The 22,845-nt window shown below is 50.2% G+C and overlaps 6 protein-coding genes across 6 annotated transcripts; 2 read left to right on the forward strand and 4 right to left on the reverse strand.

Moving 5' to 3' along the window:
- Positions 1–3,019: 3,019 nt before the first annotated feature.
- FMAN_07748 (uncharacterized protein) lies at positions 3,020–4,957 on the reverse strand (the record flags this gene model as incomplete). Its single annotated transcript, XM_041831411.1, has 1 exon — positions 3,020–4,957. The coding sequence occupies one exon, from the start codon at positions 4,955–4,957 to the stop codon at positions 3,020–3,022; it is 1,938 nt and encodes a 645-aa protein (XP_041681976.1).
- Positions 4,958–5,719: 762 nt separating this feature from the next.
- Positions 5,720–9,440, reverse strand: FMAN_07749 (uncharacterized protein; the record flags this gene model as incomplete). Its single annotated transcript, XM_041831412.1, has 4 exons — positions 5,720–7,378; positions 7,430–7,648; positions 8,551–8,686; positions 8,953–9,440. 4 exons carry the CDS (start codon positions 9,438–9,440, stop codon positions 5,720–5,722), a joined length of 2,502 nt encoding a protein of 833 aa, XP_041681977.1.
- A 1,994-nt stretch (positions 9,441–11,434) lies between these two features.
- Positions 11,435–12,273, reverse strand: FMAN_07750 (uncharacterized protein; the record flags this gene model as incomplete). The annotated part of the gene is made up of 2 exons (XM_041831413.1): positions 11,435–11,625; positions 11,682–12,273. The coding sequence occupies 2 exons, from the start codon at positions 12,271–12,273 to the stop codon at positions 11,435–11,437; spliced, it is 783 nt and encodes a 260-aa protein (XP_041681978.1).
- A 1,460-nt stretch (positions 12,274–13,733) lies between these two features.
- On the forward strand, positions 13,734–14,818 carry FMAN_07751 (related to endo alpha-1,4 polygalactosaminidase precursor; the record flags this gene model as incomplete). Its single annotated transcript, XM_041831414.1, has 2 exons — positions 13,734–14,360; positions 14,414–14,818. 2 exons carry the CDS (start codon positions 13,734–13,736, stop codon positions 14,816–14,818), a joined length of 1,032 nt encoding a protein of 343 aa, XP_041681979.1.
- Positions 14,819–15,188: 370 nt separating this feature from the next.
- On the reverse strand, positions 15,189–17,737 carry FMAN_07752 (uncharacterized protein; the record flags this gene model as incomplete). The annotated part of the gene is made up of 2 exons (XM_041831415.1): positions 15,189–17,483; positions 17,561–17,737. 2 exons carry the CDS (start codon positions 17,735–17,737, stop codon positions 15,189–15,191), a joined length of 2,472 nt encoding a protein of 823 aa, XP_041681980.1.
- A 2,429-nt stretch (positions 17,738–20,166) lies between these two features.
- Positions 20,167–21,732, forward strand: FMAN_07753 (putative starvation sensing protein rspA; the record flags this gene model as incomplete). The annotated part of the gene is made up of 4 exons (XM_041831416.1): positions 20,167–20,236; positions 20,317–20,350; positions 20,416–20,564; positions 20,639–21,732. 4 exons carry the CDS (start codon positions 20,167–20,169, stop codon positions 21,730–21,732), a joined length of 1,347 nt encoding a protein of 448 aa, XP_041681981.1.
- Positions 21,733–22,845: the final 1,113 nt, after the last annotated feature.

The following is a 22,845-nucleotide window of genomic DNA, read 5'->3' on the forward strand; positions in this document are numbered from 1 at the left end:
AGTTGCTGGGGTAGGGGATTTGGGTAGAGGAACGATAGTGAGCGATGGGCGATGGGGGGCCAGACAGGGTTATATTCCGCCCACAGAATGATGAGCTACATGGAATGATTACGATTAGCTTCTTCTTCTTCTTCTTCTGCTTGGCCTACAGCCTCCTCAAGCGCTGAGTTTGATCGGATCTTCGGCGCGTCCAATGTCGAGCTTAATCGTGAGGCTTGGCTCTCGCTATTCGGCACCTCAGCCAAGAGAGACAGTGAGCAACCAAGCCCAGCCAAGCAAGCAGCAGCGGTAAAGTGGCACTTTGCCTGCGCCCCAGAGAGAGCAAGTCTTAAAAAGACAGAAAGGACAGGGGTGCGAAGAAGGGCAAAAAGTGCGTAATCGACAAGGGATGGAGTGGTTCCAGAGGCAGGTAAAACTCCGAAAAGAAAGACAGACAGACAGACAAGTTCTGTGAACAAAGAAACGCAAAAGAGTGAATGAACAACTCAACTCACCTTATCTCGTCTTACAATGTCTTGCCAGTAGCAAAGACGGATCTGATGGGCGCTGCCTCAAGAAAGCACGAAGGCTAAATAAATAAAACAATGAAACTCGATGTAGCTGAGGATCTGCACAATGGGAATTTCCTAGTATAGAACCGACTCTGTTGTATCGCAATTTCACGCCGGAGACTCTTTCAGTGGTGTTAGTGGCCTGGGGTACTCCGTACAGGCAGTTTGTAAGGTACTAAGGTACGGAGTACATATGCGTCAAGTGGCGTTGCCTCTGCTTGAGGCTCGGCCCAGGACCAGGCGCTTCGTTAGCGGGCTCTTGGCTCAGTATCCGTAAGTGGTGGGGTCGTCGTTCGTCAGCCGAGAATTGGCTGCTCTCGCTTGGCGAGAATGATTTGTTGGGCAAAAACGGCGGCGTGACAGTACCTAGGTAGCCACAACGACGGAGACTTTGGTAGACGTTGGCCAGCGGGCAGGTGCCTATTATTGGGTCAAGTTCTGCTTATCCTGCGCCTCTAGTGACGAGACAAGACACAACGGTCAGATTCTAAAGGAATCGAGTGAGAAACGATGGATAATGGAGGGATGAGCAACTCAAAGTTCCATTGCCGCTTCGTATCTGGCTGGGTTATTCTGCCTCATTTATAAGCTATCAATTGCGTTGTCAGCATCACAAGATAGCGCCTGTGTGCCCAACTGTCTCTGATGCTTCATCGTTATTCATCAGTTCACTCACTGATTCCGTGCCGACCAAGCGGTTTTCCCTTTCCCCTCTCTTTTGTTCTTCCCCAACAGCCCGGGATATGCCCAGTAGTATCATGAACAGGCCCCCAGTACACATGACGACAAAACGGACCGTGCAGCTGGACTCCAGCCGGTGTCTCGCAGGCCGTACAGCAACTAGTGTTAGTGGTTCGCCAAGTAGTTCTGCTGTGCCCAGTAGGCCAAGGTCCAAGGGGGCCCGCTCATCGTCGAGTGTCAAAAGAGTACAGGTTCCTCATTGTCAAGGTCCTGGGATTGGTAGATTCGTAAGAGACGGCAGGACGGCATTCGATTTCGATGGCGGGGTCACCGATACCTTAGTCCCCTCACTGACAATGATGTGTCTCTTCTTGGCGAGTCTACAAAAACAACACTCACTACTCCGTACTATATCTGTTTTCGCTATTCCCGCCGATGGGCTCTGTAATTTCAACATCTAACCCCTCGGCCCCTAGTGAATCAGGTCCAGCTCCCCATGCCCCGCTCATTCCCGCTAATATACCTAGATGAATGTCCGTACATCATATCAAATAATAAACACTTTTCAGGACGGGAATGGAGATTGGCTCCCTCCCAATTTCCACTCAGTCCTCTATTCCGGCCCCTGATTTAAGCCTTAGGAACACTTACAGCACAAGATCTACTAACAACATTCTTGATCGTGCTGGTGGGTAGACGATGGGTAGAGATTAGAGCCATGACTCCTATCCTCATACCGCCAACTCCTGTAACCTCAATTCACGCATATGTACTTGTACTTTGCGGGGGGTTCCTTGGCTGCGAAGAAGGGTGGCTACCGGTGATCCAATCCAATGACAAGAAGCCCGCTAAACATCGAGTCGGGTGTGCCTACTGCAAGTCCTGAAGTATGTATGCTCCGGCTGGCTTTGCAACCTTGGGTCTTGAGTGAAGCATGATTTCCTAGGCAATCTAACAACGTCAAGCCCTGACTAATGGAATGGCTTCAACATTCAGACTCTCCCTCCTGTCTGCCTTCGTCAAAAGAAATCGAGGCTCTGCGTGGGTAAAGGACGCCACGCCAAAGCTGCATTTTGATAGGCCAGCCCGTATCCTTGGCATGACTGACTTCCGACTATCGAGTTGCGTTGCACCTCGTAAACGGGATAGACTGCCCTGCCCGTTGACACTTGCTTACAAGCGGTTAAGTGGTAGGTTTCGTTCCCATCGACAGAGTGCCTCAGCATCCCCGGTTGCAACATATATGCCGAGTCGCCCTGAGTCTAAGTATGCAATCACCCAGTTTTGTTTATGTACCGAAAACTTAAGTTTGCGGTCATCGGCAATTCCGCGTCTAGTCGATCTTGTGTGGAGAAATTGCTCCAGCGACTATGACGATACTGCTTGGCCTCCTCCGCTGATCACGCACTATCAGCTACCAAACTAGCCATGCCGAGTTTCATGTTGCAAATCAACAACAAGTTTTGATCGGCATTGGGTGCAGATATTAGACTGGCAGATGGGCAGATGATGCATATAGGTAAGCTGGTCAGAAGATCAGGGCGTGGTCTCCAAATTGTCCCACATCTGTCTACTGGTATGAATACAAGTCACGTACGTGTTGGCTGATGGTTGTTTTGCAAAGCTTTTGATGGAAGCATCTTGAAATGTTGCGAAAATCTATTGAGTATTGATACCTAACTTCTTCTGTTACTTCCCTAGAATGGTAAAGACAAATCCATTATGCTACGCCATAATAACCATCATTGACTCAAGACATGTTCAGACTGAAAGCAACAACAATGATCCTAGTTACCTCTCCGGCCACCAGTGCTCATGAGTGTGATTTTCTGTTTCTTCTTCTTCTTGCCCCCGGCACTATTGTTGATTCCTCCTCCAACTCCAGCTGCAGTATTTGAACTGACGCTACTCTCCGCAGCTTCGATAGCCTGTAGCTGCATCGCCAGATCGGTCGTATCAAACAAATCCTCATCTTTGAGCCACCCGTCATTAGCGTTCAAGGGTTGTGCAGATGCTATCTCAGGCGATCCATTAATCGCCCTCGTGCCCCAGACCGTCCTTTGTGTCGAGGGGCTGGTCGACATTTCAGCTAATGTCTCGAATCCTGGTCGGGGATCCGGGGGCGTGGTGCCTGAGTGTCCGCTCAATGGTTGGAAATCCTCCATGTCCATTCGAGGCGCCCTATCCTCTTCTAACGGCTCAGGAAGTCTCTGATATCCAGTAGTCTTACGCAGATTCGCGGCTTCAAGCCGCTCTGCTTGCAGCCGCTCCCGTTCTTCCTGTGTTTCTTTGTCACGATTACGTCTCCTTCTCCTCTCAATGTCGCCTGCGAACGATTCCAGCGTCTCTTCTGGCACGATGTCGGTCCAATCACACTCCAAAAAATTCACGACACACCCACGGGGAAGATGGCCAAGATATTTTGCTCTTCGCCGCATTGTGTCATCGACCACATGGCCAGTGGAGATATGCTCGACGCGGGGGAGTAGCGTGGAAGGAAACGAAGAGAAAGAACCATACTTGGTCTTCAGGATGCGGATATCCAATGGTGAGAGATATAGGTGAGGTGGGGAGCTGTAAAAGTAGAAGTCGGCATCTGGAGAGGGTTGTGCCGGCGTGGCTGGGCTTGCAGCAACCTGAAGATCAGCCAGTTTCTCTTTCGCCACTGTTATAGCCCGAATCGCCTTTTGTGACCATTCATCAGTCTGTCCGAAGAGGGTCTCGTCCTCCTTAGCTTGTTGGCCCAGCGAAGCAATCTCCTCGTCAAACTGAGCTGTCATATAATCAGCTGTACCTTTCATCATGCGAGCGTAGTCTAAAACATTGGCAGCAAAGTGCCAAGGAATGTCATCCTGTGAGTACAGCGCCTCGGCACCACTCTCTCGTGGGAGGGCCATAGTCGATTTTGCATTCCGTGCCATTAACCGCAGTACGACGTCGTCACCAATCCGGGGGAAAGGACTTTCTTGTCCAGCATAAAATCTCACAGGCCGAACATCTTGCATATAGATAGAATCTTCGCAAATGGGGCATTTTTTCCACCTCGGTCCGCGACCCTTCGTTTCATCTTCACTCGAAATTGAGTTCATAAACCGAATGAGGCAAGGTAGACAAAAGATGTGACCGCATTTTGCCATGCGAGGCGCCACAGGCTCTGAGAGACATATGGGGCATGATGAACCTTGCGACTCGCTTGAAGCAAGGATTTGCATGACAAGAGACCAATCGAGGTGTGTGTCGGCATCTGTAGCTTGCTTGTTGTATGTGCCTTCTGGTGAGAGAATGAATCGGTAGTTGGCATGAACGTATCGAGCCTTGTCGCTTGCATGGTAACCAGAGCCTGGTCCCCATGTAGGAGTTCTACGATAAGACCTCGAATGTGCATGATGATCCTGTACTGGGCGTGGCATTGAGTAGTTGAGTAGATGGGTAATCGAGGTTTGGCCCCGCCTGCTGTTGGGGTTTCTGAAGGCCCTTAGTTCGGCCATGGCATCTTCATCATCTGGGCCAGTATTTGACCTGTCACCGAGTCCAGGTCGCCGCTGGCTCCGGTGTTGTTTGCGAGCGCCCTGTGACTTGCGAGGCATCGATTGCGTGTTCGAGGAGCCGGCCTGTGATGGGCGACGGGACGATTCGAAGCTCGATAATGCCGTGGCTGCTTGGATGGCTGTGGAACTAGACGGTGCAGGGGCAGTTTTTCCCACGTTTGAGCTAGAGGAGCTCATCTTCGTAACGAAGGCTTCTGGGCGACTCTAACCGCGGTCGGCGAGATAAAGGATTGGTCAATCGTGCGATGAATCGCGCTCTGTCCCCAGTGGTTGGGATGACATACAAGTTGGACAAGGTTGCCGATAACTGAACGTGATTCCGAGAAATGAGTGTTGTTGGAGAGATATAGGATGAGCCCAAGGTGGTGTTATGAAGGTAATTGAGATGGAAAGAGTCAAATGAGGTTCACGAAGGGGTCCAGCTGGGACGGACCCCGTTGATGGATGGAGGATCGAGGTGGATCGAGGCGAGTCACTGGCGGGGCAAATCGTGACGGAGTTGACGGCTGGGCGGCGCAGGGGAATGGCGTTGCCGGCTGACATAACCAGCACGGTTAGTCATATCCAGTGGGTATCACATGACTTGACTGACAATGGCATGCGATAGATACATAACGTGATTTTGGCATGACTGTGAATGACTTAAGACTAGAAGGGCTTCTCGAAGACTTATCCAAAAGCGATATCCTTCTTTTGACCTATCAGAAGCTATCATACATGAAGCCCGGTATCAATCAAAAGCATGCACATAAAACTGACTATGAATTAGGTATATGACAGAGATCTACGCCTCCAGCGATCTCAACCACTCGCCTCTTGCTCATGGATCCAGGGGAATCATTGATAAACGAAGACACCAACCGCAAGAAAACAAAAATCCATGAGACGTGACTGACCCCACAACGTTGCGACATTAGCTAAGTTGCCTCATTCTCTCATCTATTTGTCGGAAAGCTTGTGCTTGATCTTGCTGAAGATTGAGCTGAGTCGGTTGTGCTTCTTCTTCTTTTCACCACTGGCCGTCGAGCTGCTGCCGTTAGCTGGTGTGGTGGTCTTGGTCTCTGTGGCCTTGGCGCCATTTCCAGTTGCTGTAGTGCCATTACCGGTTGCTGAGCTGCCGTTGCCAACGGCTGGCGTTTCTGTCTTAGCCTCGGTCTTGGGCTCCTCGGGCTTAGTCACAGGCTCAGCATCAGGCTTTGCATCCACAGCCTTTGTCTCAAGAGGGGCAGCAGCAGGGGCAGCAACAACGGGAACAGCAGACTCAGTCTCCTGGGACTTGACCTCGTCAACAGCAGGAACAGGCTCGGCCTCTTTGAGAAGCTGAGCTTCGACCTCCTTTTTGTTCTCGACAGCTTCTGTGCTAGCAGCAGCCTCAGGGCGCTCGCCAGACTCCACGATGGACTCCTTGACTTCGGTGGGAACTTCAGGAGCAACCTTGGGGGTCTCATCGATGGTCGCAGCAGGCTTAACCTCCTTGAGGAGCTCAGCTTCGACAAGCTTCTTTTCCTCAACGGCCTCAGTGTTGGCAGCAGCTTCGGGACTCTTGCCAGCCTCCACAATGGAGTCCTTCACCTCGACAGGAACCTCAGGAGATACCTGCTTTGGTTCCTCTTTGGGTTGCTCAACAACAGAGTCGTAAATACCAGTGACAGGCTTGACCTCCTTGAGAAGCTCATTCTCTACCTCCTTCTTATCCTCAACAGCGGCAGTATTAGCAGCTGCTTCAGGTGACTTGCCGGCCTCAACAAGAGATTCCTTAACTTCGGCGGGGACCTCAGGGGAAACTTCCTGTCGAATCTGCTCCTCGTTCTTGGCGGCCAGGGTCTCCTGGGCTGCAACGGGAAGCTGCTCTTTGACGGAATCGGGTAAGTTCTTGTTGGCGGTATCGGTAATAGCGTCAGCAGCGCTGTTCAGTGCAGGGCCGGCCTTCTCCTCCACTGTCTCCTTGGCAGCAAGACCAGCAGCAATCACAGCACCACCGGCAGTAGCGGCCAGAGCGGCGAGGCTAGCGTCTGGTGTGTTCTCAGACTTCTCGGTACCAACACCAGCGGTTCCTACTGAGGTAGCAGGCGCCTCGGGCACAGTTCCCTTGAGCTCTTCCTCAACCAGAGTCTTTTCCTTGACCTCCGTGGGGTCAGTGCTGGCCTCAGTAACAGCGCCAGCCTTCTCCTGGCTTTCCCTTACAACCTCGGGGACGAAAGCACCGTTGGATTCGAGCGGAACCTCGGCGGCAAGGCCGGCAGTAGTGGCTGTGGGAGCAGCGGAGTTAATGAGAACATCCTGTGCGCCGATAATGGGCAGACTGGATTCGGGAATAGTGTTGGAAGATACAGGGGGGAGCTCGGTCTCAATGCCGGGGAGAGCGTCGCTCTTCTCGTACGACTCCTTGTCGAGCTTGACGTATTTGTCGGTGCTTTGAGCGGTGATAGATTCGGGGATCTTCTCGCCAGGCTCCAGCTTGATAGGGTTTCCGGCGCCCTCAGAAGCGGGCAGAGGGTTGATGCCGATGGCCTTGTCGAGCTCGTTGGCAGGTGTAGCTGGGAAGCCACCAGGAATATCAGAAGGGGTCTCGAGGGGCAATTTCTCGTCTTGGGTAGGCTTCTCGGAAGTCAGTATATTGCCGTCAGTAGCAATAATATCGCGAGTTACCTCATCACCCAGAGTCTTCTGCTCTGTGGACTTGTTCTCGATAGGTTGTTCGGCAGCCATCGCAGCGGTTGTAGACGAAGGAGTCACAGTGTTGAGTATAGCGGCGCCGGGGGTTTCGGCGTTAAGTTGATCGGGAGTGATGAAGTTGTTTACGTTACCCTCGAGATCAGGTTCGTTGGGAGCTGATTGATTGATGATCCAATTACCGTCGACAATGAACTAGATAGAATGCTGGTGAGCGGCGGACTTTGCAGTGTTTGCGACAAGTATGTAGAAGTGTAGGGACGGCAATTGGCTCGAAAAGAGGGGATAAAGTGAGTTTAATGAGCTGGTGCGATGACGAAGGGGAGGAGGGAGCTGAGAGCAAGAGCGGGTCGGCAACGCAGGCACACTAGCGTGCAAGCAAATCAAGCGCTGACTTGAAGAACGCCTTGGCAGTACGAGGGAACTTTGTCCCTGCGCGACGCAACATGATCGCCTGACGCCACAGAATTCTACTGGTATGACCAGGTAGAGACTTGACATGGGCTGTGAGTAGCGGTCTTTCCACCGCTCTCCGCGCAGTGACTCCATTCCATAGCTGTCGCGATCGTGGTCGACTTGCGTCATACTAAACGGCGGAGGCGTTTTGGTTGGGGACTGGTGCGAGATGCTAACGGGTCGCAGTGAACCCATGACATGGCAGGCAGGGAAATGAACCAGGGGTTCAGACCCCGATCCTGGCAGGCAAGCAAACTTGCAAGAAAAAAAAGCCATGGGCAGGGGGCTGGGATTACGGCAGCCACCGCTCCTACGCCTCAAAGCTCTTTAGGCTTAAAAAGCCCTGCAGATTGCGATAGCGATGGGCGCAAAAGCACGGATTCCCGGGCGGCACGGTCATAACAGCTATTCGTCCATCTCGTTCGAGCAATACGGAGAAGCAAACGCACAAGATAGGCTGTTGATGCCAATGTTTCTCCTCGCCATCTGTAGATGACTCAAGAAGTGCGAATGTTTGTCTCCAATGCTGGCGAAGAGTGCCGAATTCGTGCTGTACCAAACCAGTGCCAAATGCAAATTGAATGTCGAAAAGGAGAGATGCTGTTGGGATTGCGGGTCGAGGCTCGCTGACGCTGACGCACCTTGTAGTAAATCTTGCCCTCGGGCTCCTTCAGGTCGACTGTCTTGGAGAAAACATTGCCCTCCTTCTCGAGCTGAACGCTCTTGGTCCAGTTGTCGAATGTACCCGTCACGTAGACCTCGTCGGCGGGATGCTCCCTATAGAAAATTTGGGGTCAGTGTCCGGGTGTCTCAGACATGGATAAAGCTGTCGCGGTCTGCAGCAGCTAGTCCGCTATATGAAGCAGCCTCAAGAGGCACACGCATGGGACAAGGTGAACTCTCGAGACAGAGCTCAATTGACTTGTCTCGTGCTGAGGCAGACGAAGTGCGACTCGGAGCATTGTCGAAGCTATCGCGATGAATTTGTCGGGCAGCGAATCGCAACGCATCATAGCAAAGCAACATATCAAATTGCAACTTACCACTTGAAAGTGAAGCTGCCCATGACTGGAATCTGTGCTATGATCGGTGGTGGAATCTGCGCAAGGGGATCGAGAGAATGCAGCAAAGAGTTAATAACTTTAATGCGTATAGAAGTAAAGTGAGATTTTGTTTTGTTTGTGGGAGAGATGTTGGGTTGGGAAAAGAGCCAGGTCCAAGTCGTTGATGGGACGGGCAGAGACCAGGACAAGTCCGGTTTGGCGCTGGTCGAGGCTGGGGGGGACTGGAGCGAAATTAAAGATTGTTGGCGGCTACGGGGGAGTACCAGCGACACGAGGAAAAGGCACAGACGGTACAAATCGAGAGCGCTGAGACCGCTTCGACCGGACCGATCGATGCAGGGATTGGTTGTAAGCGGTTTGAGAGGATGGCTTCGCCGGATGCAGAACAAGACAAGTATTGCAATGATACGCAGAGTAGATACGGTGAGAAGGTTGGTTTTATGGTGAGAAAGATAAGAGAAGCTCATAGAAGGAGTCTGCGAAAGCGGAAAAGATAGGTACCAAGGTAGGTAATAAGGATGAGGTCAAGGACGAGGACGAGGATTGACGAAAGGAGCAAAAGACGAGCACGTGGGGGTTTTGGTTTGGGTTTTGTCCAGCAAAATCGATGGTGATGCGCAACAGGAGGAGGAGGAGGAGTTGCAACAGACAGAGTCAGTAGTAGAACAGAGGCAGCGACAAGAAGAGATGAGTCGCAGACCGAGTCGGAAAGGTTGAGATAATTGAGGCTGTTATCAGGTATCAAAGAAAGAAAGAAAAGCTTGTGATTCCCTGGGCATGAGCGCGTCTCGATGGATCAGCCAAGCTCAATACCTACCTACTAGGTACGGGTATTGCTCCTGTATGTACTAATGTATGTATGTATGTACAACGCATATGGATCTGAAGTGACGACCTGACGGCAAGGCTGTTCTCGTCACCCAGCCTCCAGTTCTGCTGTAGCTGACGAGGATGTATCTTTGTCACTGGCATTCATTTCGTGCCGTTGCTAACAGGATCATCTCACGTTTTCCATTTCAACTAAATATGTTTCCGGTATTGACTCTGATGCTGATTTTGAAGATAGCCAAATGCGCAGTGTTCAGGTGGTCTAAAGTACCTACCTACCTACCTACCTATTCGGAATGATCCATGACAAGTACGCAACATGCAGTCTTGCATCTGCAGAGTGGGCATGTACGGTAGCTGCAGTTCGAGAGCTGTGGGGACTTCTCTGACGACATGTAAACTGTGTCATGGCGTTTGCTGGCGGTCGGGTTGGCTAGTGGGATTCTTCACTTCTGCAACGAACCGCATCCGGGGAGACCTCAAGGAGCACGCTGCACATCAACACGGTGATAGTGGCTGACGGCGGTTGAATATTCTCTCATCACCATGCATCGCATGCCCTTCAAACTCGTGAGACCGCCCTCTCAGATATAGCGCAATTTGAAAAAGTTGCACGTACTGTACGCTCCGTTGTCACCGGAAGCTATTGGATGCAATACTGGGGTAGCTTAGCAAGGTCGCATTGCCACGAGTGCCTGGCCTATGTAGACCTCATCATGAACAACGATGGGGCTTTCCAACGTTGGGCTGGATGAGGATTCCTTGTGAAGAGGTTGGTGAAGAAATCGCATTGATACATGGCGCAAAGCCTCATTCATTTGAGTTGAATGGTTCGCCGCTGTGATAAACCTCGAGCCTGATATCCAATGTCTTTCCTGTTCGCCTGGAAGAATTTTCCTTGCCATGGCCTCTCATACGATAGCCACCGCAACCTCCTGCATTAGTTGAGTGACTCTTCATGACAAACAGACCCATATCATGACAACTCAATCCTGCATCGTGAAGCTGGCGTCGATCCGATCAAACTAACACACAACACCAAAGGCGGTGTGCGCGGAAGGAATTATTGGTGCCCAGCGAACCAAACCAGGATCATTTGTTCCTGGATAGATACATGTGAGTCGTAGATCAGAACAGCGGTCAATGGAGATATCCCACGGAGTTTTTTCCTGGCCCGGAAGAACACCTGAGGATAGGTAGGCACCTAGGTATGATGGCAGGTGAATATCGTGCTCTCTCAGCATGATACCTCATATACTCACCTGTAGGTACCTACTTATGTACAGCGTGTACCTCATTGACCAGACAGGAACAGACAAACCTTGACGCCTACCCGATAGTTAGGCCGGTATTGCTTTTTTTATCTTACCTTAATTACCTAGGCACCTTACCTCGCGTACATTTTTTGCGATAAATACTTCCCTGACCCTCCTGCATGCACAAGGCCAAGTGCAAATTGGTGTCCATCAAGCACAGGCACAAGACCCTTTATGCAGCTATGGCTCTATTTACGAGGGTTATTTGGCTACAGAAGAATACTGCAAAAGCACCCACATCTAGCAAGTGGGCACTGAGGGTTTGCGGTCCAGTCATTTCGATATTGAGCGTATAAAGATAGTCAGCCATGTTTACCCTACAGCTCCTCTCTTGACGCAGACTTTGCCTGGCCTTGTTCTTGACCACTTTTGACCTCCTTCGTCTTCAGTGCCTGGACTTTAATGTCGAGTTTCGTCTTATAGTTCTGGGGTTGAGTATGCATAATCCAACCAACAACCCCGCCGTCTGAAGGCTTGGGCTTATACTTGCTCAAGTCCACAAGTTGATCTGTTATTTCACTGTAAGCAACTGTTCTAATCAGCTGGCTGGAAATGGTGGCATACCCTCGCATTTACTTGTCTCTGCCGTCCACAGAGGAAGGATCCCATACAAGGCTCCGGGTGCGAAAATGGCAACCTTGTCCTTGTCATCATCGCGATTAATATTGTCAGCCTCGGGGAACTGGACAACTTTCTCGATCTCATCCTCGTCGTTCTTTGGCTTCTCAAGAACGGCAAAAAGGGCCTTCCCCTTTCCATCAGTCCGTTCCTGTTGCTCAATCCACCTGCGAACTAGGAGAGGCATTTGATCATAGTTCATCAGCAGCAGACTTCGGCCGTTAAGGTGAGGATCGAGACCCAGCCACCCTCCAGGGTATTCTTTATCAGCGAAAACCGCTTTCAGGCCCTTCGACCATGGCTTCAACCCCTTGGGGGGAGGTTCCATCAAGTCTTTGAGGGTGTACTCTAGAGCTTCAAACTGAACCTTGGCCTCGCAGGTAGGTCGGAATGAGGCCATGGCATCCAGAGCAAAGGGGTCCTTCCAGTCGAAGCCTTGCACAAGCTCAACAGGCGGCGGCGGTGCCATACCAATTGCATGAGCGAGTCCAGCCAGCACAGCCGACGTGAACACGAATCCAGTGGAAGAGGTCTTCATGATGGCAATGAGATACGTTATGGACGGCAACTATTCAACGTAATTGAGAACCACCATAGGCAGAATTATGAAGTTGGCCCTGAAAATCTAGAATCTGTCTTCTTCCATGATATTTATGCTCAAGGGTCACCTCATGTTGGTTTCTAAGGTTTTGTTGTCCTTTTCGGAGTCTTGGTCGCCGAGTTTCCTTTTCAGGTTCATATCTCTGTCGATGTCAACAGGGAATAGTGAGTATTGTGTATCTGGACGAGCGACCTTAGGCTAAAGCATCTATGGTTGCACGCTAGGAATAAGTTGAAATTGCCACTCCCGGTTCCAGCGTTCTATAGCAAGAAAGCCATCATGGTGTCTGATGATGTTTTGGTGGTTTGGAGGTAGAACATCAGCCGAATAGGTAGCTAGTAGGCTTCACAATTTATCAAGCCAATCTAAGTACTAACCTTAGCTTACGGAGTACCTTTATTATGTATTCGTCCTTTTCAGGGGAACTTGGGAGCCCTGGTATAATTAGCGAAGTCCTTGAAATGCGATTGTCGTCATCGCGAGTCCGTTATGCCGTGTTGTTGTGGGATTTTCTTTAAGGAGAGGTGGCTATGAAACGAGAAAGACGCCGACTGATATTGATGTCGACACCAAACGAGTCACTGGCATGGCTATGCTTTGTCTAAAATGATATAAACAAGGAAGGAAATGTAAGGCTATAAGATCACGACTGCATTGCGCAATTCACGGGGCTGAATCAGAGTTAATAATAACTAGATACTCAATTAATACACGATCCGGGCTGAGCCATACTGAGTGAGACTGGTCTCATTGTTCCATTTTAGCGGCCTCTTTAATTGTGTGGCCCAAGCCTCTCTACCCTGTAATGCCGTGCTAGCCGGGATTACCAATTAGACGAAACATTCGTGCCGTGAAGTGTGCTCATTGAAGAGCTGAAGGATCATGTTCCATGAGATGTTAAAAATGGCAGAATGTGGGTTGTGTGTTACACCGAGCTCTAGGCCCCGACGATGGGTTCTCGAGTCCAGAAAAGGAGAGACGAGATGGAATGAGTGTTTCAAATGCGGTGATCTGCGTGTTACATGAACAGCAGAAAACAAATGCAGATCGCCAACTTAACTCAAATTCTGTCTCGTTCGGGTGCTCCCGAAGCCCTGTAACTGGCAACGGCATGGAATCCATGCACCTCGCACTGGGTCCTCAGCTAGTTCTAGACCTCAAGCTAATGGCTTGGTGCTGACAGGAGACCATCTTATCCATGCAATATTTCTGCTCCGCCCTGACTCTTGAAACCCTCTTGGACTGCTCATGGACCGGATGAGGCTTAGAGCCCAGGTGCCTGGCATGTAAAGTTGAATGTTTGCTTATTCCCCCCTACCTTAAAACCTCGCTGGAGCCAGGCGTCGCCAGTTGATAGAACACATCTGCCCTCGTGCACTCACATTGCAATCACAGTCATGGCCACAAATGCAGCAGAGGCTGCGACCTCAGAGAAGCCGCATGTGGCAAAGGCAAAGCGATCCTGGCCACTCTGGAAGAAGCTCACTGCCTTTGGCGTGACACTTTCAGTCATCATCGCTCTGGCTGTCGGACTTGGTGTTGGCCTCACTCGAGGAAAGGGAGGAAGCAACAGCGACGATACTGCAAACTCAGAGACCGACGATTCAACAGAACCCTATCTCAAAGCTCGTAGCAGTCTTTGGCAACCCAAAGTTGGAGCACAATGGCAGATTGTTCTCCTCAAGCCTATCAAGCTCAACAAGGACGGCTCCGCCAAGGACCTCAAGCCCAACGTTGGCATTTATGACCTGGACCTCTATGATAACGACGCCGAGACCTTTGCAGCCCTGCATAAAGCTGGCAAAAAGGTCATATGTTACTTCAGCGCCGGATCATGGGAGGATTGGCGCGATGACAAGAACCAGTTCAACAAGGCCGATCTTGGCAAGACTCTTGACGGCTGGCCTGATGAGAAATGGCTCAATCTGAGAAGCACCAACGTTCGCAACATCATGAAGAAGCGCATCAAGCTTGCTGCTCAGAAGGGTTGCGACGCCATTGACCCCGACAACGTCGATGGTTATGTGAGTAGTATCACTTATTCTTTCGGTCCGTAAAGTACTAACACGAGCCGTAGCAAAATGACAATGGCCTCAAGCTGACCAAGAAAGACTCTATCGACTACATCAAGTTCCTCGCTGCAGAGGCTGCAAAGTACAACATGTCAACTGGTCTCAAGAACGCCGGCGATATTATCTCCTCTGTTCTCCCCTACGTCCAGTTCTCAGTCAATGAGCAATGCGTCGAGTACTCTGAGTGTGAGACATTTGCGAAGTTCATCAAGGCCAAGAAGCCTGTTTTCAATATTGAATATCCCAAAGGTGCGCCCAAGGTCAAGGAGTCCGATCGCAAAGCCATTTGCTCGAAGAAGGGCAAGGCAAAGGGTACAGAAGGTTTCAGCACTGTTATCAAGAAGATGAATCTTGATGGTTGGGTCATGTACTGCACCGGGAATACCTATCAGACCGCAGTCGAGAACTGATGCACCTCGGCAAGTCCGTAAAGATTACATCTCATCACAAACATCACGATATATTCCAGATCCTTGATATGAAATGATGAACGTCCCATCGCTTTTCAGTGTTCTTTATTCTTGTCATAACCCGTGAGTCGTAATCCTAAGTACTTGTCTTTTAGACGTTATTAGCTCCAACCGTTGTCCACCATATTTTCATTTCCAAATTTATGTACAAGTTTCCAACGGTATAAACCATAGGGCATCTTGTCGTGCTATCAACTTGAAGCCCGCCAATGTCCGAAATAAGGGGTATCCTGATACTAACAAACCGCCCAGAACTCAAAATGATTTTCAACACTGATGAGCAACAAGAAGCTTGTGCTGAATCGGCGCTTTATGTAGCTGCCATATACTTGGGCCCTCCCTCTTGCTTGAACAGCCAGTCACTGTTGGCGTCGACCATGAAGTTGGTTATATTAAATTCATTTGACGCCCCCAAGCCCGTTCCGTTGTCGTTGGACGCGCTCATCTCGGCTCCTGGCGGCGCCGGTGTTCCATTGACGCCAGAAATATGTTCACCCCCAAACGGGAGTCGAGGCACATTGAAAAAGTCGAATACGTCAAGATACTCAAGCTCGTTGGGAGCCGGTGTCCTCGCGGGTGTGACGCTGGGTAACCTACTCAGAGCACTAGGCTGCCTGGGCTGCCGCGAGATTAGGAAATCCAAGTCAAATGCTGTGCGTCGCATATCAGAAAGGATTTTGACTGAACTGGGCGTAATCCCGTCACCTTGTCTCTCGCTATCGTAATGCTCATCCAAGACTCTTTGCAGCAACTGGGAATACCGTGCCGCAACAGGCCAGTAATGACCCATTTCACGGAGACTATCGACGAAGAACGGAAGTTGCGGTGAAAGTTTATGTTCAACTGTTGAGCCATGAACAAGGAGCAGACGAGCCGAAACCCAGAGAGTAAAAGCAAATGGTGGACCCAGCTTTGCTAGCATCCCATTATTCACAACAAATTCTCCGAGGGCAGCCACATTTTCAACTGCACCATGGCATCGCTGTGATGCGCTATATGATGGAGTGAATATGGGTGACCTCGTTGTAGGATAGGCAGCTGACGAGTGAAGGCGAATAACGGCCGTATGGTAGGTGGCATGAAGCATAACCCAAGCGCAGTTGATGCTCTTACTCCCTGGATGGAACAATTTTGCCATGTTCCCAAATTCACCGGGAAGACTGAACTTCCAGGATGTCAGCATGTTGTCAAGTTCCTTGTACCGCATCTGCCATTGTTCCACATCGCTCAAGGCACTAATGTCGACTGGCTGTTTAAGAAACTTGTGTATCTTGGATAGAATACCGAGGATTTCGATGTAGTAGGCGAATGCACCCAGGTTCTCTGGCTGATCAATATCATGACCGGGTGAACCAGAATGTAGGTCAGTGCTGAACCATCGGGTATCGACCTTTTGATTCTTGATCCACAAGTCATCGCGGCACGGTAATGTCCTGTCAATCTCCTTGTCGTCCAGAGCAAATTCAAAAGCAGTTGCAAGAGTCGCATATCTGTCCAGAAGATATATCATCCAAAATAGACGCCGTCTCGCCTCTTCCTCGATAAAATCCTTGGGTTCTGAGAGCGTCATGGCTCGAAGTGTATATATGGAAAGGTAATGAGGTGACACAGTCGATGAGGTGATTTCAACAGCGAGACCAAGCTGCACTACAGAACGAGTGATCAAAGCCATGATATTCCACCCTGGTGGACCGTTACTGCTCCCACAAAGATCAAGCGCCAGGATAACGAGAGCTTGCAACGCCTTGACCGAGGAGTTTTCCATGCCATAAAGTAGAACGCGTTCTTTGGAAACTCGGTGATAGTGCTCTCGCCGCTCCTCTGTTAGCCTAGCATCCGTCGAGTAGCGCATTGTGGTTGCAACTATGGCGTGGAGTAGAACTCGATCCGTTTCATCGAGGGCAGATGGTCCAAAAAGGCTATCTAGAGTTGTTTTACGGTGCAAAATGGGGCACCAAGTATTGATATGTTTGAAGTAGAGATCAACAAGTGCATAGAGAAGGTCGTAAGGCGGCATGTCTCGATCTGGGGTCGATGTGCCTGGAGCCGATGATAGTGGGGCCGTGGGTGAATGAATGTTGGGTTGCACAGACGTGTAATAGTCTTGAGTAACAGCAGCATGTTGCATGGGCGATAACTGGGAGGATGCTGCCACACCTGGCATCGACGCCTGGTTCTGACTCTGATAACCATCGTTCATTCTAGGTGTATGAGCAACGTTGAAATCGAGACTCTGTGTGCTCGGGGCAAAGTTGGAGCTGGGTGCCTTCTGACCAAACATGACAGGATCGGTTTGAGGTGTGCGGACTGGTTCTGAGGGTCGGAGGAGATTTGGGTGAGTATCCCGTGGAGTTCCTTGGTCGCTCGGAAGACTTGGGTTACTGTGCCGAATACTGGCAGCTAAGACGGGATGTGTGTTTGATGCCAAGTTACCATGGAGAATCTCAGCATGGGAGCGCAATATCTCCTCAAGCTTGTCGAGGCGCTGCTCAAGCTCGCGACCATAGCCCGCTCTTAAACCAGGCTTCTTGCGTTCTTTGTATTCGCATATAGCGCCATTGCGGCTACACCAGCCGCAAGATGGTTGCCCACGATCACACTTAACCTGCCCAGTGAGAAGAATCAGTATTGGTTGGCATAAGCAAAACACCAGGAGACAAGATCGTGTCACGGAGGGCATACCTTTCTTTGCTTACATAGCTCACATCTGGGCACAATATTGTTAGTCTCGGTGTCGGCGACAACCTGTAGATTTGAGGACAATGTGGATTGTATTTGTAACGTGGTATAGTAGTTGAGATTTTGTGAGGGCGGGGAGCATGAAGTATGAGGCGATGAAGTGGCCTCAGATGGTGGCATGGTGTTGATAAGAGAGTACAAGAAATGTAGATAAGACTCCAACATGATTATCAAATCATGGACTTATCAAGAGGACAAAAGGAAATCTTATCAAGACATGGACTCAACGAGCGTGCAAGGCAAGGTACGATTGACAAAGTATGTAGAGGAGGCGAACGGAGACAAGTAGAAAGCTGCACTTACGAAACCGAGACAGGACGCTTTCTCTTCCCATTACGACAGAGTGTTTCGTGGTCGCCGTGGTCCTCATCCTCGCTAGGGAATTGGTTGGCTTCATCACTGTCTGCTTCTGTAGAGGGCGGGCGATTTCCAACCGAGCCCTCGCCCGACATTTTGCTGGCCCCGTTCTGCATGGCTGAGAGTAAGTAAGATGTTGGGCTTTGGGTTCCCTTTTCCCCAGAGCCCTTGCCGCTGGCCGTGTGTCGGTACGATGCAAGAACGAGCTCACCAGCGGTCGTCTGAGAGTCGATAATAGTGAGGCCGAACAACAGGGGTAAGCTCAGGCAAAGCAAGCATGTCACGAGATGAGGGATAGCAAGTATGCGCACGAACGATGAGTCCGCGTTCGTTGCAAAGGGGACCTCGCGATCCGGGATAATGGGCAGCGGGATCAGGAGAATGATCGCCCGAGGATAAATAGGCCTGCCCCCGTACTAAGTACTAAGAGAATGGGTGTAGGACCCGGGCCGCAGCTGGGGAGTTATTGTCGGGGTAATGCAAAAGACTTTGACCAATACCGCGAATTACCGAAAAGCACGAATGCTCGCTGTTAATACGTATTATTTATGAGCAGCCCTGTTCCCCTTTGCCTATCACCTGTTTTTCTCGCTTTCCTCCTCGCTTTCTGCTGGCTTTGTGCCTCGGACGGATGGGAAGTGGCGCCGTGATGACCGGACCAATTTGAGGTGGGCCGAGGTGGACTCTGGGGCTAAACAAACTGCCAGAACTCGGTTTCGTCGGTGTACTTCCGTTGGCCAGAGCCGCAGAATAGATAAATTATCAGGAGTTGCAATACAGATATGAGAGACTGTTTAGGATATCGATTGATTTTTGATAATGAACCGGAGATCAAAGATGGTGAGGGAAAGGAGAGACACAGTTTGCTTGCACATGCAACAGGATATCCAACTTAGGCAACTTAGGTAGTCTAGATACCTAGTAGGTAGGATGGGCATAAACTTTCAAGTAATGCGGAGAGAAGGAGCTGATCTCGCACCGCACGCGTACCTGCCCAAACCTACTTACCTTAGTCTTACAAGCTCTTTCCTCAAGGGGTTGAGGCGGGGAAATCAAAGAAGCGGTATAATCTGATTTGTGGAATGAGGTATACAAGTGGATCATCTGCCGATTACATTGCCCCAGACCGGATGTAGCACATGCTTTGCAAGTTCACCCATGTCAGTGCAGGATTGTTCTGTTCAGCCTCAGAAGCGGTCACTGTTTTTGAGCTCGTCAACTTATATCAGGCTCAATGACCTTGATAGAGCTGGCGTCCATCAGAGCACAAGTGGCAGGGAATATCTTAAGCTGTCGGACGGAAGTGTCAATGTCTCCGTCCATAAGTATACCTTTATAAATATACCTAATGTTGATCGCTTTCGAGCCACGACTGGTTTTTCTTTTTACCCTACCCGCTAACTTAATTATGTCTGCTGTACTCCGTACAGTTGCCGACTTCTTATGCCTTCCCTACCTGGTCACCCCGCAAAGACCGGGCTCGGCTTTCAAGAGCCTCCACTGGATGCGAGCTTAGGTCTACAGTACCAACAGCTGACATAGACTTCAGGTATGACTACAGGTAGTAATAGTGTTAACAACCCTAGTGCTCAAAGGCAAACCCCCACTCAAAAGAAAAGAAAAGACAAGAAGAAGGGGGAAAAAAAAAGCTCACAACTTCCAACTGTCCCAGAAAATGAACCTACCTAGGGTAAATGTTGGGGACCTATCGAGTCACCTCTGGGCTGCATGATCATGGCCTAAGGTTGCCTCAAGTCTTTGTGGAACCCCGACGACGACCGAGAAAATATGGAGATGACCCTGTAATTGGGGAAGGTGTCATCATCAACACCAACTTCGGTGCATCTTAACCCGATATCTGCTTTGCCAGAGGGAATTCCGGCGCACGTTTTGCCGGCTTCTGCCCTCGGAGTGCTATCACAAGACTTACTGGCCAGTCAGTCATGAGCTTCACGACTAAAGCCATTGGCTCCTGTGTTCCATGATCCGCGATCGGTTACAATTGTGTTTTTAAGCCCACTTTGTAGTGCCACAAGTGCATCCTTTGTAAATAAGCCCATCCCCAGCTCGTAGCCATCCTGTTTTCTTCTTCATTCAACGCCTTGGTCAGAGTTCCTGCGCATCTTCTGAGGAGTAACTCTACGCATATCACAATTCATTTCACTCTCTTGACTTCTCTTGGATTGTACACAATGACGTCTGTTAAGGACTTCCCCAAGATCAAGGCTGTAAGGTCATTCATCATCGGTGGTGTTGGATCAGGTATGCCGTCTCACCTCCCGCACAGTGAAGAAGAACTGGCGGGGAAAGAATTTGAGCTGTGTTAACGAACTGCGAAACAGGTGGTGATTATCATAATGTCAAGGGTGGCCACTGGTACGCTCGCTCGCCCTGCCTCTGCATACCTGGCTTTGATCGCATCACTCACAATCTATTTATAGGCTCATCGACAGCGATATCTCAACACCAGCTTCAAAATGGGAGAAGTACAAAAAGTCACGTACTAGCTGGGGCATCAACGTTCTCGGGTCATTCCTTGTCGAGATTGAAGCTACAGACGGCACAGTTGGTTTCGCAACTGGTTTTGGAGGTGAGTTGAACCCTGTGTCAAGCCAATGACACAGTGACTCGAGGCCCTTCAGGGTGTCTAATATTTGTTAATAGGCCCCCCCGCCTGCTGGCTTGTTCACGAGCACTTCGAGCGTTTCCTCATCGGTGCCGACCCCCGCAACACCAACCTTCTTTTCGAGCAGATGTACCGAGCCTCCATGTTCTATGGTCGTAAGGGTCTCCCTATTGCCATCATCTCAGTTATCGATCTCGCCCTGTGGGATTTGATTGGAAAGGTGCGCAATGAACCCGTGTACCGTCTCATTGGTGGTGCTACCAAGGAGCGCCTCGACTTCTACTGCACTGGCCCTGAGCCTACAGCTGCCAAGTCCATGGGTTTCTGGGGAGCCAAGGTTCCTCTGCCTTTCTGCCCTGACGATGGCCATGAGGGTCTGCGGAAGAACGTCGAGTTCTTGCGAAAGCACCGTGAAGCTGTTGGCCCCGATTTCCCCATCATGGTCGACTGTTACATGAGTCTTAACGTCACGTACACAATCGAGCTTGTGAAGGCTTGTCTCGATCTCAACATCAACTGGTGGGAGGAATGCCTGTCCCCTGATGACACCGATGGCTTTGCACTCATCAAGCGGGCCCATCCGACTGTCAAGTTCACAACTGGTGAGCACGAGTACTCACGATATGGTTTCCGCAAACTCGTTGAGGGCCGCAATCTCGATATCATTCAGCCTGATGTTATGTGGCTTGGCGGTCTAACTGAACTTCTGAAGGTCGCTGCTTTGGCTGCCGCCTACGATATTCCGGTTGTTCCCCACGCGAGCGGACCTTACAGCTACCACTTCCAGATCTCCCAGCCCAACACCCCCTTTCAGGAGTATTTGGCCAACTCTCCCGACGGCCGCAGCGTGTTGCCTGTTTTTGGAGACCTCTTTACCGACGAGCCCATCCCCACGAAGGGCTTCCTTACCACCGCTGACCTGGACAAGCCCGGTTTCGGCTTAACCATCAACCCAGCTGCTAGAGCCAAGCTCATCCCCAGTGATTATCTGTTCAAGGTGCCTCAAGTGCCATCTCTGGCGCCTTCTAAGGAAAGTGAGAGTAAGTCAAGCGAGGAATCCGGCAAACCCAACGGAACGATTGAGGCTCTCACTGCCAAGGTCGAGAACCTTGCAACATCAACTACTTCCTAAAAGCGATTGCCATACTATCATATCTCAGGTCTGGATTTGTGGTTGTGTTTGTGTTTTTGCGGCTGCACGAGTAGATCTATTGAAAGGAAGAAAACTATCCATCGCTATGGTGGTGTTATTATTTGGATATAGATGACATTTGGCAATTTGCATGGTTCTCCATTGCGTTTTTAGACGTTTCAAATAAAATAGATTGAACACAATTCGAGTCTTTACTTGATATGGATTTGATAACAGGCTTTGCATGCTTCTGTGATCATTTTATATGTAGTGAATCATTGCAAGGGAAGAACAACTTCTCGTCATGCGGAGGCCAGCAATGTCAAACGATTGACCAAAATGAAACTTTAGTAATTAATGAGTCACATGATGACCCAGAGGAGCATACACGATCTTGATAAACGTGCCACACTCCACTTGAGAGGTGTGTACACGCCCCACGATACAAGGATAGACGCGACATTGAGGTGGCCGACACTTGATCGTGAGATCCTTTCTTGGGGAGTCAAACGGTGACCGTTAGGCTTTCAACGCCACCTCGAGACGGTGGCCGTTCTGAAAACCCACAATGGAAGCCTCACGATACTGAACGGCCAGTACTTACCCCAGGCCCCAGTAGAGAGCCGTTGGCCTGAGCTTTCGGGGATATGTGGGCACTGGTACCGTAGAGGGAATCACATACATGTAGTAGATGTCATTATGTACCAGACTCACGATACCAGTTTTGTCTTCAGTTGGTGTTTGGGTTCTGTCTCAGGTCATCCACCAAAATGAGATTTTACAAAACAAAGTTGCATATTGTGACTTGCTGTTGGTCCTTTTGTCCTGCATTGCAACAGTACTCTATCTGCATCGTGAACATTCATCAGATCTTCTTGGTAATGAAAGCACTTTTGGAGATGAACGCGAAAGACTCGCCCGTGCCGAAAAGCGAAGACTCGACTGATTATTCTCACAGAGTTTGGTGAGAGGTGCTGGATGTTGCTCTATGTAACTTTCCAGCACACCTATGGACTAACCCCAACTATCGTCATTGAGTTTTCTAGGCCCCCTGTTCTCCAACCAAGACTGCAGAGCCGCCACCATCAAGCACGGCTCCTCGGCTGTGGCGTA

This window comes from Fusarium mangiferae (assembly GCF_900044065.1).
Source record: "Fusarium mangiferae strain MRC7560 genome assembly, contig: FMAN_scaffold005, whole genome shotgun sequence".
NCBI lineage: Eukaryota > Fungi > Ascomycota > Sordariomycetes > Hypocreales > Nectriaceae > Fusarium > Fusarium mangiferae.